Here is a 14110-nt window from a genome sequence, read left to right as displayed (position 1 = left end):
CACTGGGAGGAGCTGAAGCTCATTTAATGGCAGCTGGATTCACAGGGCTGCAACTCTTCTCTCCTTGTCTCTGTAGTGTTCTGTGGACCTCCTGCATGTGCTCTAGCAATAAGGAATCCTCTACACCAAGCCATACTCTTCATCTCTCCCTCAGTTGCAAACAAGGAGCCTCCAAACAGCACCGTGAACTGAGGTCAACATGGGCGATAACAAGACTTTCACACAAAGGAAAAAAAAAACAGATGCATTCACTGCTCACTGACTATATTTACTGAACACTTCCCGTATGCAAACCACGGTGCTAGCTGCTGGGAATCCAAAGATGAGCAAATGTGGCGCCTTCCTGCTTCTCACCTCTTGCCTAGTGAGAATGGAAGATAACGGCTCCTGTCCTGTGGGCACCTTGAGGACTAAGTGAGGCCTCACTGACAGGTTCTGGCTCTTCTTTGAGCCCAGGTGAGCAGGTGCACTGTCTGTGTCCCTTACCTCTGCAGAACCCCTGTGAATTCTTTGCCCGGGAAACTATTGGTTTCGGTTTTCACCCAAATCCTATGTGATCAATGGTGTCTTTCTGTGGGGGGCAGGAATGTGGTGCAGTTGCCTCAGACATGTCTGGACTACAGAGAGAAAAGTGGGAGACACGGTAACAGCTTGATGAGAGGGACTGAGAATGAGGGGCCGGCCTCATTTCTCCTTTACCCCGAGCTCCTTGTCAGCAGACTTCAGCAAGGCCACCGAGGAGCCCACAGTAACGGCAGTACCGTTACCCTCAAAGCACGCCCACCCCTTAGTTCTTTTCATCCTCCTGATATTTTTGAGCCGAACACTATTCTCAAGGTCACAGAGTAAGCAGAAAACTGGGATTCAGATCCAATCTGACAGATGTCACTGTCTACTCTCTTAGCCACCAAACAGTGTGGCCAATGTGTTATTTGTTGTTAATTAGAACACATGGAAACAGTTGGCTTAGTCACAGGACTGTCTTTTGGCAGGAAACAGAAAGAAGGGGAGAGAACCGAGTTTCCAACTTTAGCAAACTGTCCAAGGTCAAATAACTAAGCAAGCAACGCACAGATGCCCTCGTCACCCCACACGGTCTCCCACCAGGAAGCCCCTCTATAGCAGCAAATAGAGCACAGGAGAGCCATTGTGTAACTCATCAAGTGTCTCCTGAGGTGGTATCAGTAGGAGCTCTCCGGTAGAAGGTACAAGAAGAGTATGTAAAGTCAACCTTTCACAAATGCTAAGAATTATGCACTCTAGCATACACATGTGATGGTGTGTGGACTAGGAGTGTGTCCAAACGATCTAATTTTCTACCTCTGTAGCTCTGATGCCTAGGTCAGCACATGGAGGATGACAGAATGAAGGCTGAAAAGGTTAACAGCAGTTGGACACTGTATCAGGTACTTTCCTTGTTTCTGTGACAAAATGTGTGACTTAAAGAACCTTAGGGGAAAAAGGATTTACTTTGGCTCCTAAGTTAAGGAGAAACAGTCAATCGTGGCAAGGAGGCATGGCAGTGGGAATGCAAGGCAGGGGCCGGGGAGGGAGGAATACTGTGGTGGTTTGAATGTAAGTGGCCACCATAAGCTCATGGGGAATGGTACTAGTAGGAGGTGTGGCTTTGTTGCAATAAGTATGGCTTTGTTGGAGGAAGTGTGTCACTGTAGCAGTGGGTGGGCTTTGAGGTCTCATAAATGCTCAAGACACACCCAGTGTCCCATACCACTTCCTGTTGCCTGAGGGTCAAGATGTAGAACTCTCAGCTCCTTCTCCAGTACCATGTCTGCCTGCACACTGCCTTGCTTCCCACCATGATGATAATCAACTGAACCTCTGAACTGTAAGCCACCCAATTAAATGTTTTCCTTTATAGGAGTTTCCGGGTCATGGCATCGCTTCACAGCAAACAGAAACCCTAACTAAGACACACTGGCTCACTTGACTTCCTCATTTTCTTCTTTTCATTCACTCTGGGGCCCCTGTCTATATGACAGTATCACCCACGCTTAGAGTGGGCATTTCTTCCTCAGTCAAACCTCTCTAGCAACGCATTCACAGATATAAGCACAGAGGTATCTTCTAGGTGCTTCTAAATCCACTCATGTTGACAGTGACGTTTAACATTAGAAAGAACCTCAAAGTGACTACTAACTGGTCCAAGGATTTCACGCAGCAGATGGGTGGGCTTGTCACAATGGGCATGGCATTAAAAAACTGAGCAAGGTTGTCTGAGGGGAGCCTAAGGGAAATCACACAATTCTGCAGGGGTAAGGGACAGAGAGGATGTAACTGCTTAAATTCCACAAAGGACAGCAATCTTTAAGATGCATTCGATAATCTTAAAAGAGTGTGCTAGGAACCTTCTGTATGGTAATTCGGGGAGGACCAGTATCCAGTGTGAAGACTCACAAAGATAACAGGTTGTGCAGAGTGAGCCTAGCAGGGCCAAGTCCCACAGACCTACATTGGTTTTCCCACTCTGCCGGTTAACAGCCAAGTTACAGCTCTCCTGGTGCCCCAGTTTCCTCGTCTGTGACATTAAAAGTAGGATGCCATGGGCTATGGGATGATTGAGTGAAATAATATTCTACGGAGAAGTTATACTTCTTTTAGTTCTTGACGGTAATGAACTAGAAACAGTGCACACCCACCCCTCATCTATAAATTAGCAATGGAATGCACACCCACCCCTCATTTTGACTGTCGTATCTGCAATTGACTGCATATCTTAGCTTGTCAGGGACATCACTTAACCCAGGATAACTGAAATTTTTTTTTTTTTCGAGACAGGGCTCTCTGTGTAGTTTTGGTGCCTGTCATGGATCTTGCTCTGTAGACCAGGCTGGCCTCAAACTCACAGAGGTCCTCCTGCCTCTGCCTCCCGAGTGCTGGGATTAAAGATGTGTACCACTACCCCCACCCCCATTATTGAAATTTAACTCAGTTTTTTTTACTCTTCCAAGCAGAAGTTACTGGGTTAAGTTGTACACATATTTTAAAAACTCTTGGTATATACTTTGTAATTTTCATTCCTATATGATACATTTCCCATTATAGCTTTTATTCTCCTTGAAAATTTAAAAGTTTTTTTTTTTAAGTTTAAAAGGGCCAAATCAGAAATGCCCTGTTTTATTATACACTCTAGCAACTGTTTGAAGATTTTACAGGCATTATTTTTTCTATACTACTTTTTCAAACAAAGAAAATCCTCTATTATCTTTGTAATTCACAGGCTTTTCTGGGTAACAACCAATTCTATTTTCCTCAAAGTAAGATTATAAAGTCAAACCCTACTTGACGTAGGCTGAAAGAGGGAAAAACAAGAAACAAACAAAACCCAAAACATTTCTGCCAGAGATGCAGAGCCAGGCAGGACACCATGGAAAACCAATAATTCTGAAGGATCACTGCTGTGGGATGTCTTTCTGTATGCTATGAATGTGTTGCTCTGATTGGTTAATAAATAAAGCTGTATTGGCCTATGACAAGGAAGCTTAGAGGCAGGTAGAAAATACAAGCAGATAGACAGGAAGAGGAAAGGCGGGGGGGGGGGGGGACATCATCCCACTGTCCAGGGAGCAGCATGTAATGGCACAGGTAAAGCAATGGAACACATGGTGACATATAGATTAATAGAAATGAGCTGAGTTGAGTTATAAGTGCTAGCTAGCAAGAAAATTGAGTCATAGGCCATGGACTGGCAATTCGTAATTGATACAAGCTTCTGTGTGTTTACTTGGGTCTGAGTGGCTGCAGGACCAGGCAGGACACAGGAAAACTTCTAGCTACAGATCATTCTGAATGACATGGTCCAGATTCACAGAGTAGAGCTATTTCATCTGTGCTGGCTAATTTTATGTCAACTTATGTAAGCTGGAGTCATCTGAGAGGAGAGAATTCCAGCTGAGAAAATGACTCCATAAGAACGGGCTGTAGGCAGGTCTGTAGGGTATTAATCAGCAGGGCCCAGCCCATTGTGGGTGGGGCCACTCCTGGGTTGGTAGCCCTGGGTTCTATAAGAAAACAGGCTGAGCAAGCCATGTGGAGCAAGCTGGTAAGCAGCACCCCTCGATTGGCCTCTGTATCAGCTCCTGTACCCCAGACTTCTGCCTTGTTTGAGTTCCTGCCTTTACCTCCTTCGATGAACTATGACATAGAACCATAAGCAAAATAAGCCCTCTCCTCCCCAAGTTGCTTTTGGTCCTGGTGTTTCATCACAGCAATAGTAAAAATGTCAAAAGCTCATGCTTGTTACATCAGCTCATTCGGCCTCTAGCGGAGGCGGCTGGAAAGCATGAGGACAGGTAGGGAAAGTCTTGGGTACACTTACAGTTGCATGAGAGATGGTCAGGATCCCATTCTTTACCGCACACTTCCTTCTCTGCCACACCTTCCGGATCCTAGGAAGCAAGTCAAACAGAACTCGATGTGACATACGACTCACTGTGGGATGTGAAATCATACGGCAGGGGGCAAACCAGCAATTATGAAAAGCTGTCCCCAAATAAAACCAGCTTCCTTCCTCAAACCACACAAGACAGCAAATCCTGGATGACTGTTAAACCGGGTAGAAAGAAACTCATATAGGCAGGCATGTACAGGGAAGCTCACGGTAGAACGGTTTTTGACAGTGAAAATGGAAAAGAGAAGAGACTCTAAGTGGCAGAAGGAATATGTTTATTATAGTTACTACACAGAGTTCCCCTCTCTGTGAAGGGGGCCCAGAGTTCTATTACGGGATAGAGCTAGTAAGGATTCTTAACCACACCCATGAATCTTTCCTAAGAAGGCTCTGCTAGTAGATTACTTTCATAATTAATAAATAATGGAGTTTTAAAAAATCAAGACATCTACTATGCAAGGAAGAGTCAGAGGCTGCATCAGGATACAGACAAAAGAGGTTTGCATGGTATCCTTTTAGGGACACTAGAGGCCGTGTTAAAACCATTCACAAACAGATGTGACACACTTGGAAAATTCTGATCTGATGGAAGTAAAGGATAAGGAAATCCAAACAGCTATCAACACGTTTTCACAAAGCCCTAGGCATAGGCAGAAGGCTGGACATGGGTAGACCTGCATACATGCACACACATGCAATACAGCTACACTACTTGGGACCACAGCCATCAGGCCCACAGGAACAGGAATACCCTAGGCAAGGAAAGGAAAGGAGTCAGGCCTTCTGTTGCCATAAAATTAACAGCATCAGGAGGTGTTCTAGGCCTATAAGACAGTATTCTGTTGTGCCTCCTCGCGTTTCTTAAGTCAGTCTTGTAAGAAGACTGCCAGAAAACCAATTAAAAACATTGGGTTCGTGTATGTATTTAACTACTAGAAGTAGTTTGCTCCAAAGCATGCTGCACAGAGGCAAGGGAAGGCCTACACCATGGGATCAGATGTAAATGGAACATATGCACAAAACGCTGGTCCAAGGGAAGAAGAACCTTTAACTTAGAAACTGTCATCGAATTATAGCCAAATGACAAACTTCCTTCTCCAAGTACTGACTAGCGGCATGTCTGACCAGAAGAGGCATCTGTCAGTCATACCTGCATTTGGTGTATGTCATCAGCTCTGTGCAAGTGGTCCTGCAACTCATCTCACCCTCACGGGAGACGACTAAGATCATCAGTAAGGCACTCCTTGCCTAGCCAACACCACATCCCTCTCGACCAATGACAAACTGCTGACCTGGAGGGATCAGTTCTACTAGGATCGTTTATTTTACTTAAGCTTTTATTCATTAGCTCTTCTTATTCACATAGGTTAGGAAACACAATAGAAAACAAATTCCCATACTTTCATGCACAGCTAACAAAACCAAGAAAATTAACAAAAGACTCTCATCTTTCTGGCTAAGATAGTTAATGGAGTACTTCCTGGTCACCGAAGGAAGGAGGACACTCCCAAGATATCCCCCCCCTCAGGTGGGAGCAGCTGAACCTGACCTTTGTGAATACATTCACCCCCTGCCCCCGGGAAGGTGACTTCATACAACTAAATAAGTGTCAGTGTTGAAGTTGTTGACTACTGGGGCTACTATCCTGACCTCTTAGAGACTCCTTTTATCTGTATCCTCAAAGTATCTGGGATTATTCTGGAAAAAAAAAAAAAAGTAAAACAATGGTTACTTTGTCTCTTAGTAAATGCCTTTGAGATTAAAGTTTTAAAGTTGCTAAAAAATTAAAATTGTTTTTTTTTTTCAAATTTTCTAACAAAGTTTTAAGTAATGAATATATCAAAAATTGGGTCAAAAATGACTGATGTGTTGACTCTTGTAGGAAAATGAAAATCACACAGCATAGCAGTGCTTATTGTTAACAAAGAGGTCTGTAGAAGGATTTCCATATTTGTGTCCTTCCTAGAAGCCATTTAAAGCAACTCTGGATTGTTAGTCCTCATCTCTCTGCCTGTGGGGATATAAAGGATGGATATGCCTTCTTTCTTTCTAACTCTAAGATGCGATAGCTCTTTCTCCTTGGCTCCCTTCCTTCCCCGCTCTTTCTGGTACTAAACTGAACAGAGGGCCTTGTCCATGCTGCCGCTGAAGCACACCTCCTTTCTCTCTCTTTATCTCCTGCCAACAGACGGCAGGCCGCATGAAAGCACAGGGACGTTCCCCTTGGCCTTTACCTTCTAGCATCTAGCAGTCTGCTTCGGATGCTAGAATGTTTGACACGTGTGTGTGTGTGTGTGTGTGTGTGTGTGTGTGTGTGTGTGAAATAAATGTTGGAAGGGGAACAGAAAGGAGGAGTCAGGACAAGCTTCTAACAGTTTAGGTCTTGAATATGTCTACAGCGGTCAACAGCAGTATGGCCCCTTTGAAAAACAAAGGGAGGGGACACCTGACATTAAGTCAGAACACCCAGGATGAAGTCTAGGCTCTCTAACTGACTGCCAGTACAATCCCAAGGGATGTGCAGAGATGAGGAAGAGGGGCAGCAACACAGAGCAGATGCTCACAGAGATGACTTCTGGGTTCAGTTAGGTAACACACATGAAAAAGATGTCTAATCTTCCTGGGGCATGTGGCTGTTAACCACTCACCATGTCCAATTTCAAGACAGTCATTGTGATTTCAGGGGAATAGTGCTAAAAAGTGGGAATTTTCTACAATACTGTTGTGGAAGATGTGGCTAACAAGAGAACACTAATGTTTCTTGAAGAATAAAGGTCACTGTCTTTCCGAGAGATGTCCGTGTCACATGTGGACGGGAAAAGAACCAGGCTTTGGGCTGGAGCCTTTCTGAGGCACATATGGGACTCTGATCTTCACACACTTGATCCCATGCAACTTAGGTGAGATTTGGTCACTGTCATCTGAAAACGGGAGCATAACTTAAAGGTGTATCTTTGGTAGCTGGCATTTCTAGCCAGTTGGCTGACTGTTCAGTGAGCCAGGCACTGTATCATTTGTGAGGATGCTGCTCTTTCTTCACGATTCAGAGCATGGCTTTCACCACCTCTAACGCTGTTACCATCTCCCTGTGGGTTTCCTGAGCAGCTTGCCTGGTCCCCTGCGCTGCTGGAGCCAGAAAGAATCTTTTAAAATGTCAGACTTCGTTATTCCTCTGCTCAAAGATCTCCAATGACTCCTCTTTTTGCTCAGGAGCTTCTGAAGCCCCTCATGGTTTGGCTCCTCACCCCTCTCACCTTATGTCTTATGACACGCTTGATGTGCGCACTCAACTGCATCAATGCTAAACTCCTAGGTATTTGCCACAGTGAGAAACATGATCCTGGATGCCCTATCTCCTCCTGGCTATCTATAGAGGTCGTCCCCTCACACTTTTCAGGGTTTTGCTCAAACGTCACCTTAGTAAAGGCTTCCCTAACCTCCAGTGTGACAGCAAGAATACCTGCAGCCCCCACCGTCCCTGCTCCTCCTGTGTTATCTTTCTCACCCAACACTGGCGTTATCTTCTGACCTATTTCTTGGGCCTGTTTCTTTCCTTACAGTATAAGCTCTTCCTTTTGCCCAATGCTCTATTTCCAGCGTCCTAATGAATGGGAGGATATGGAGGATTCTCAAGAGAGATCTACTGGATGCATGAACAGAATGATGGGCAAAAGACAGTGATCCTAGACATGTTAAAGCTATTTGCATTTTCAATGAATCAAAACAAAAACATATATATACCTAAGATGAGCCCAAGGGAATGTCTCCATAGGTAGTCATAGAGCAAGCAGCTTTCTTCTAAAAATGACAGTGGGTAAAAGGGAACAACCCAGATCTTCCTTAGGTATTTACTCCAAGTAGACTACTTTAACCAAGAGGAAGTGCAGAGGCGGGACTAGAGAAGGAAATGGCCCAAGAGGAAGTGCAGAGGCAGGCTGGGAAAGTACTGCATGCTAGGGGAAGCCCTGAAGCACTTCAAGAGGGGGATGACATGACATGCTAAGGGCTTTCTCTTTTGAAACAGCATTTCACTAAGTTGCCCAGGCTAGTCTCAAACTTATGATCCTCCTGCCTCAGCTTCCTAAATATTGTGATTATGTGTGCCAACACATCCAGATCTGCTTTACAGTTTGAAAGCATACTGAGTGTCTTGTAGACGTGAGATAGGGAGAGGTGTTGAATGACATCCACTTAGGCTGCTACAACAGTCTGATCAGTGGACCATCCTTGAGTAGAAGCAGCTGAGACGGCAAGAGGCATATTATTTTTAGTTAGCAAAGGAAGGGTATATGACAGATTGGTTGGGATAGAGACAATGTTCAGGGTTACCACCAAGGTTAGGGTCTGAGCAGCCAGGTGCCATCTCAAGTAGAGAACATGACAATGATAAAGCAGGGCTGAGTTTCTTCCTTCTCAGTATCCTAAATGTGCAGGTGTTACTTGGGGGCTGCAGAACAATCATTGCTCCTTTTAAAGACAGTGGTTAGGTCAACTATCTGAAGAGAACCAGCTCAGAAAGCTTTAAGGTGCTTTTCCCAACAAGAGGCTGGACAAGATCCCAGTGGAGAGCATCCGGTGGGCAGGCTGGCCCCACACTGGGCTAGACAGGGCTGGACACATACCCATCACTCTTCTTCAGCAGGTACCCCTTCTTTTCACTGCCGTATTCCTTATTGCCCTGGAGCTGATGCATGCTGTACCCGCCTTGCCGGCTCTGAGAGTCCTGGAAAACAGAATCACAGACTAGTAAATGCTGGAGACTGCTCTATTGAGACATTGAGCCTTTGCCCGTTGGTCTGTGTCTAAGAGAATTATGGACCTTTGGGGGCTGCCAAGTCCTCCCTTTTATTTTAGCAGAGGAAATAGGACATGCCAATGTTTGCCAGACTCACAAAGCAAGACCTAGGTAGAGTCTAGGGTCCAGGTCTAATTCAGCACCAGTTCAAACACACAAGAAACTGGGCTGTTATGACTCAGCCCAGTTTCCACTCACAGCAGGAAGCAACCGGAAGGACTAAGTAGGATCAGAAAGCAGGGGCTGTGCAAGCTGAAAGTGCTTCCTCAGGCTGCACCCATTCTTCCTCTATGTATGTGCTAGAATCCTCTAAATAAAAGGACACTCTCTTTAAAAGGTTCCTGAGCAGGGTATGACAATTAGTATACAATTCTTCTAATATAACTAACTATACATTGAACATCTGCACTAAAAATATCTGAATCCTTAAACCTTTGATTATTGAAATGTGCAAAACGATCTGAGATTCGGGAGCATTTTAGATCTCTGAGTTTTGTAACAGGGACGCGCAGTTGGTAAACTATGCACACATTCCAGAATCTGAAAGACCGTTCTAAAAGCTTTTGGTTTCAAGCATTTCAGGCAAGGAATACTCTGCCTACAGCACTCTGTGAAACAGACCTATGCCAACACTTTTACTTTGAAATCAGCATTCTACGGCACGAGAAGTGTATGATATGGTAAAGAGCATGCACACACCAGCAACAGACAAAAACAAGCCTGGCTTCACCTTGACACTCCACTGGTGGCTAACCAAGGATTCTAAGGACAGGAAGGCTAGAAACAACGATCACACTATGAAAATCCAAGAAGTAAAAGACAAACAAAACAAAACAAAACAACAGCAACAACAAAAAAACACAAATGAACAACCAACCAAAAATATAAAGTTGAACTGCAGCATGAGAACAAAGATCTCTAGACACACAGTAGGACAACACATTCTCAGAAAATGTATTAACTTACTCTCCTAGACTTCGATCAGGAAGGGCAACGCAACACAGAAAAAAAGGCAGAACATTTGAAAATAGTTAATTGTGTTAAAAACTTTATCAGCCATAATTTAAGCAGTTTGTAAATTATACAGAGAAAACATCATTATAAAGATATACCAGAAAACATACCCATGAACATTTAGAATCATAATAAACATTGGGTGATAGAACAATAAAATATTTCTATGCCAATCAAGTTTTATGTATTTTAGCTTACATGTAGTGAAAGATAAACATAGTTAATGAAGATGATGAGGTACACAGTTCTCAGATAAATGTGGACAACCCTCAAAATGTGGGAGCACAGGGAACCAATGCCCCAGGAAAACCAAAATAAACTGAATACCCAGAAAATTCGAGAGCCACATACTGGGACATCCTCTGTATTCTTGTTTCCTAGTTGAAAAGAAGTATGTGTTTTCATGCCTGTATGCATGCATCCACATGTTTAGGTGCATATGTGTGAGTAGGCTAGAGACCACTGTTAGGTGTCTTCCTTAATTACTCTTTTTTGGGGGAGTGGGGATTTCAAGACAGGGTTTCTCTGTGTAGTTCTGGTGCCTGTCCTGGATCTTGCTCTGTAGACCAGGCTGGCCTCGAAATCTCAGAGATCCGCCTGGCTCTGCCTCCAGAGTGCTGGGATTAAAGGCACGCACCACCACCTTTTGGCCCTCAATTACTCTTTATTGTATTCGTTGAGCAGAGTCTCTCACTAAACCAGGAACCCATCACCAACTGGCTAGATTAGCTGACCAGCAAGCCCTAGGGATTTTCCTGTCTCCACATGTCCAGGGCTGGGATTATGGGCATACTCATTTTTTTTTATGTGGGATCTGGGGTTCAAACTCAGGTCCTCATAATTATGCAGCAAGCATTTTCTGTCCCCCCAACTATCTCCCCAGCCCCTAAAGAGAGAATAATATGTCCAGTTACAAGAAGTAACTGAAATTTAATGGTACAGAAGGAAAAGAGCTACCTTAGCCTCTGGTCATTTATTCATGGCTTGTTCCCAGCACATGCTGAAAGCCAGAAGCTTCTCTTGACATTCAAACAGTGTGTGTTCAGTGATGCAGATGGTTATTAGGAACAGCTGGAGGAAAACTGCCAGGACGATATACCTTTGTAAAGCTATTCTATGGGTGATGAAAACTGTGCTCAAAACCATGCTCCAAATGTCTCCTAGCGCCAGGAGAGACTTGGGATCCAAATATAAGACTCTGTAGGGGTGCTCATGCCCTGAGTGGTCACTGTCTTGCTCTCATAGCAGGGTTTACCAGGTAGTCTGACCCCTATGAAAGAGGTTGCAAGTGACATTCTTTTTTTCTGTCTGTCTTCCTTTCTTTTTTCAAAAGAGTAGGCAAGCACCATCACCTGGTGAGCTATCTTGCTAGCTTCTAGAGTTTTCTTTTAAATGGAGACATGGTCTTGGTCAGCACGGTAATGTGGCTCACTAAATCCTTCCAACTCTGTATTTTGACTTTCTGTATAAATTCAGAAATTTGCTAAGAAATGAGCTTTGTGGTTAATAAACGTATATAAATTATATTACTGCATTGGGAAATAATGCCATTCAGCTTGCTTAGAAGTATTATCAATAAATGAAAATAATTTAGTTTGAAAAAGATTCTGGAAATTATCAGCACTACTCATAATTTAACACATACAACTGAAGAATGAAATAGGTCTTGAGTTCTTTGATGGCATGACAGAAATCAAGAAAATATTCAGGAAAGAAAAATGCAAATCCCAAACTCATTTAGGCAAAAATTCTTAACATTGAAAATAAACAATGAACTTGAAACTGTTAGGTAATTTTATTCTATGAGCTAGGAAATGTATCTACCTTACTGAATCTACCTTACTAAAGTTCAATTTGACCTCCTGCACCCTAGCTGAGATAGAGATATCACTTTATTTGAAGCCACACTGACATGTAAAATGCACCATTAATCTGTAAAAACCTCATCTCTCTGAACTGAATGCAATTCCCATTCACCGATTTAATGGGTTTGTGAAAGCTTAGTATTCAAGTGAAATCCAAACTACCACAGAACTTCAAATTTACAATGGCAGGTGTGGCTGTTGAGTAAGAATCCCCTGTCTAGCCTGTGAATGAACTCTGGGTAGTGTTTGGCATCCTGGGGAGACGGGGGAACAACACGGGGTCCATCAACTTGCATTCACACTGTGAAGGACTGGCTGGCTATTCAGGGCCCATGAGTTTTCAAACACTTTTGTGTATAGAATCATTGTTAGAAACAGAATAGTTACAGCCCTAGAAATATATGAGCAGCAAGTAGTTCTTTCAGGAAGTTTGGCCATTAGGAAAGGTGAAGAGAAATCATTTCACTGAACATTTGCCAAAAGACAACAAAAATTTGACTTTTATGAGAAAAAGAATAAGCTTTCCAAGTATCTGGGGATCCTGTTTATGGCTATAGTTCTAGAACTAACAGTTGCTTTTTCTTCTGCACTTGTTTATGCATGTGCTCCTGTGTGCTGAGGTCAGAGGACAACCAGCAGAAGTTGGTTCTCTCCACCATTGGGATCCAGGAATGAAACTCAGGTCATCAGTCTTCGTGGCATCTTGCTGGGCCATCTATCTGGCCTCCTACAATTCTTGATATTTCTTTTTCATCTTCAACTTGACAATCTAGAACTACCTGGGAAGGGAGTCTCAAGACGGATTCCTTAGATCAGGCTGGCCTCTGGGCATGCCTGGAAAGGCTTCTCTGGATTGCTTTAACTGACATGGGAAGATCCACCCATCCTGATGGTGCCTAGGCAGAGGATCCTGGATTGCACAGAGCAGGGATGTGAGTTGAGCCCTACCATGGCTTCATTAATTCATTGCTTTCTGCTCTTGACTGCTTCAAGTTTCTGCTGTCTTGACATCCCTGTAATCCCAGACTGTAACCTGAAACTGTGAGCCAAATAAACTCTCTTTTCTTTTAAGTTGCTTTTGTCAGTGTATTTTATCGCAGCAACAGGAAACCAAACTAAGACAGCTTCCTTTAATTGAGCCATGTTAGAAACTGGCAAGGATTAATTAAGTAGGTTAGACAACTTGCGGGGTGCTTTTAATTTCTCATATCATCTTTTCCATTACTTTACACTCCTCTCAAAAACTAGGGAGGGGACAAGAGCTCTCCAGTGGATATTGTCCTTCACATTTACTCACTGGTGGACAGTTTCTATTACCTTGGAAGTCACTAAAAATCATTACTTGCTAAGTTATTTTGCAACAAGAGGTAATAGCATTAGAAAGGGATGGGTGGTCAATTTTTGTTGTAAAATACTTGGGAGGAGATGCCAATGAAAACCCATTAATCAACTTGGGGTAGAATTAATACCAATCATGACATGCTCATTTTATCACAGAGACACTCCTTCTGTTATAAGACTTTGCTTCTTAGCTAGCAGGAGTAGAATAACCTATGCAAAATGAAGTGACTTTTTTCCCCCTGGGAAATGTCTATATACAGGAAGCCCAGGTAACAAAACAAAGGCAGGAAGTGGTTATGGGCTAACCAGTAGAGAAAAGTAATCACAACTTTCTCTCGAGTCATCCCGTGCCCTTCCATTTGGGTCTTCCTATTGCATGTACACTGAGAAATCGTTCCAGGAGACTATTTCTCTTAGGGTTTAGATGTCAGGAGACAGTATGTGTGCCTCAGTTTCTAATGAGGAAATTTTCCTGAGGCAGCCTGACCACAGATAGTCACAGCCTGAGACCGCCTGGGTAGAGACTTTGCCTCAATGCACAGACGTTCCTGGGAACCAGGGCTGCTCTAACAGAAGAGCAGGACAATATCTACCGTTAAAGAACAACAGACTTATCTCACTTTGCCAAACCTCAAACATTTGTAAAACCTGAACTTGGAGAAGAAAGAAGAGTAAAAATTATTTTAA

General features: G+C 43.5%; 1 protein-coding gene across 5 annotated transcripts in view; it reads right to left on the bottom strand.

Annotated features, from left to right (window-relative positions):
- Asap1 (ArfGAP with SH3 domain, ankyrin repeat and PH domain 1) overlaps positions 1-14110 on the bottom strand; it is a 279840-nt gene that overhangs the window by 65913 nt on the left and 199817 nt on the right. For 3 of the 5 annotated variants that reach the window (XM_059247916.1, XM_059247918.1, XM_059247919.1), the window contains exons 11-13: positions 9031-9131; positions 6059-6106; positions 4337-4406 (exon numbers count right to left, since the gene is read on the bottom strand). In XM_059247916.1, coding sequence (XP_059103899.1) covers positions 4337-4406; positions 6059-6106; positions 9031-9131 — 219 coding nt within the window. The remainder of the gene's footprint in view (positions 1-4336; positions 4407-6058; positions 6107-9030; positions 9132-14110) is intronic. The other 2 variants (XM_059247917.1, XM_059247920.1) reach the window with 1 other exon arrangement.

Source organism: Peromyscus eremicus, chromosome 20 (genome assembly GCF_949786415.1).
Source record: "Peromyscus eremicus chromosome 20, PerEre_H2_v1, whole genome shotgun sequence".
Lineage (NCBI taxonomy): Eukaryota > Metazoa > Chordata > Mammalia > Rodentia > Cricetidae > Peromyscus > Peromyscus eremicus.
The sequence above is the reverse complement of the archived record's forward strand: the minus strand, read 5'-3'. Positions and strand labels throughout refer to the sequence as shown.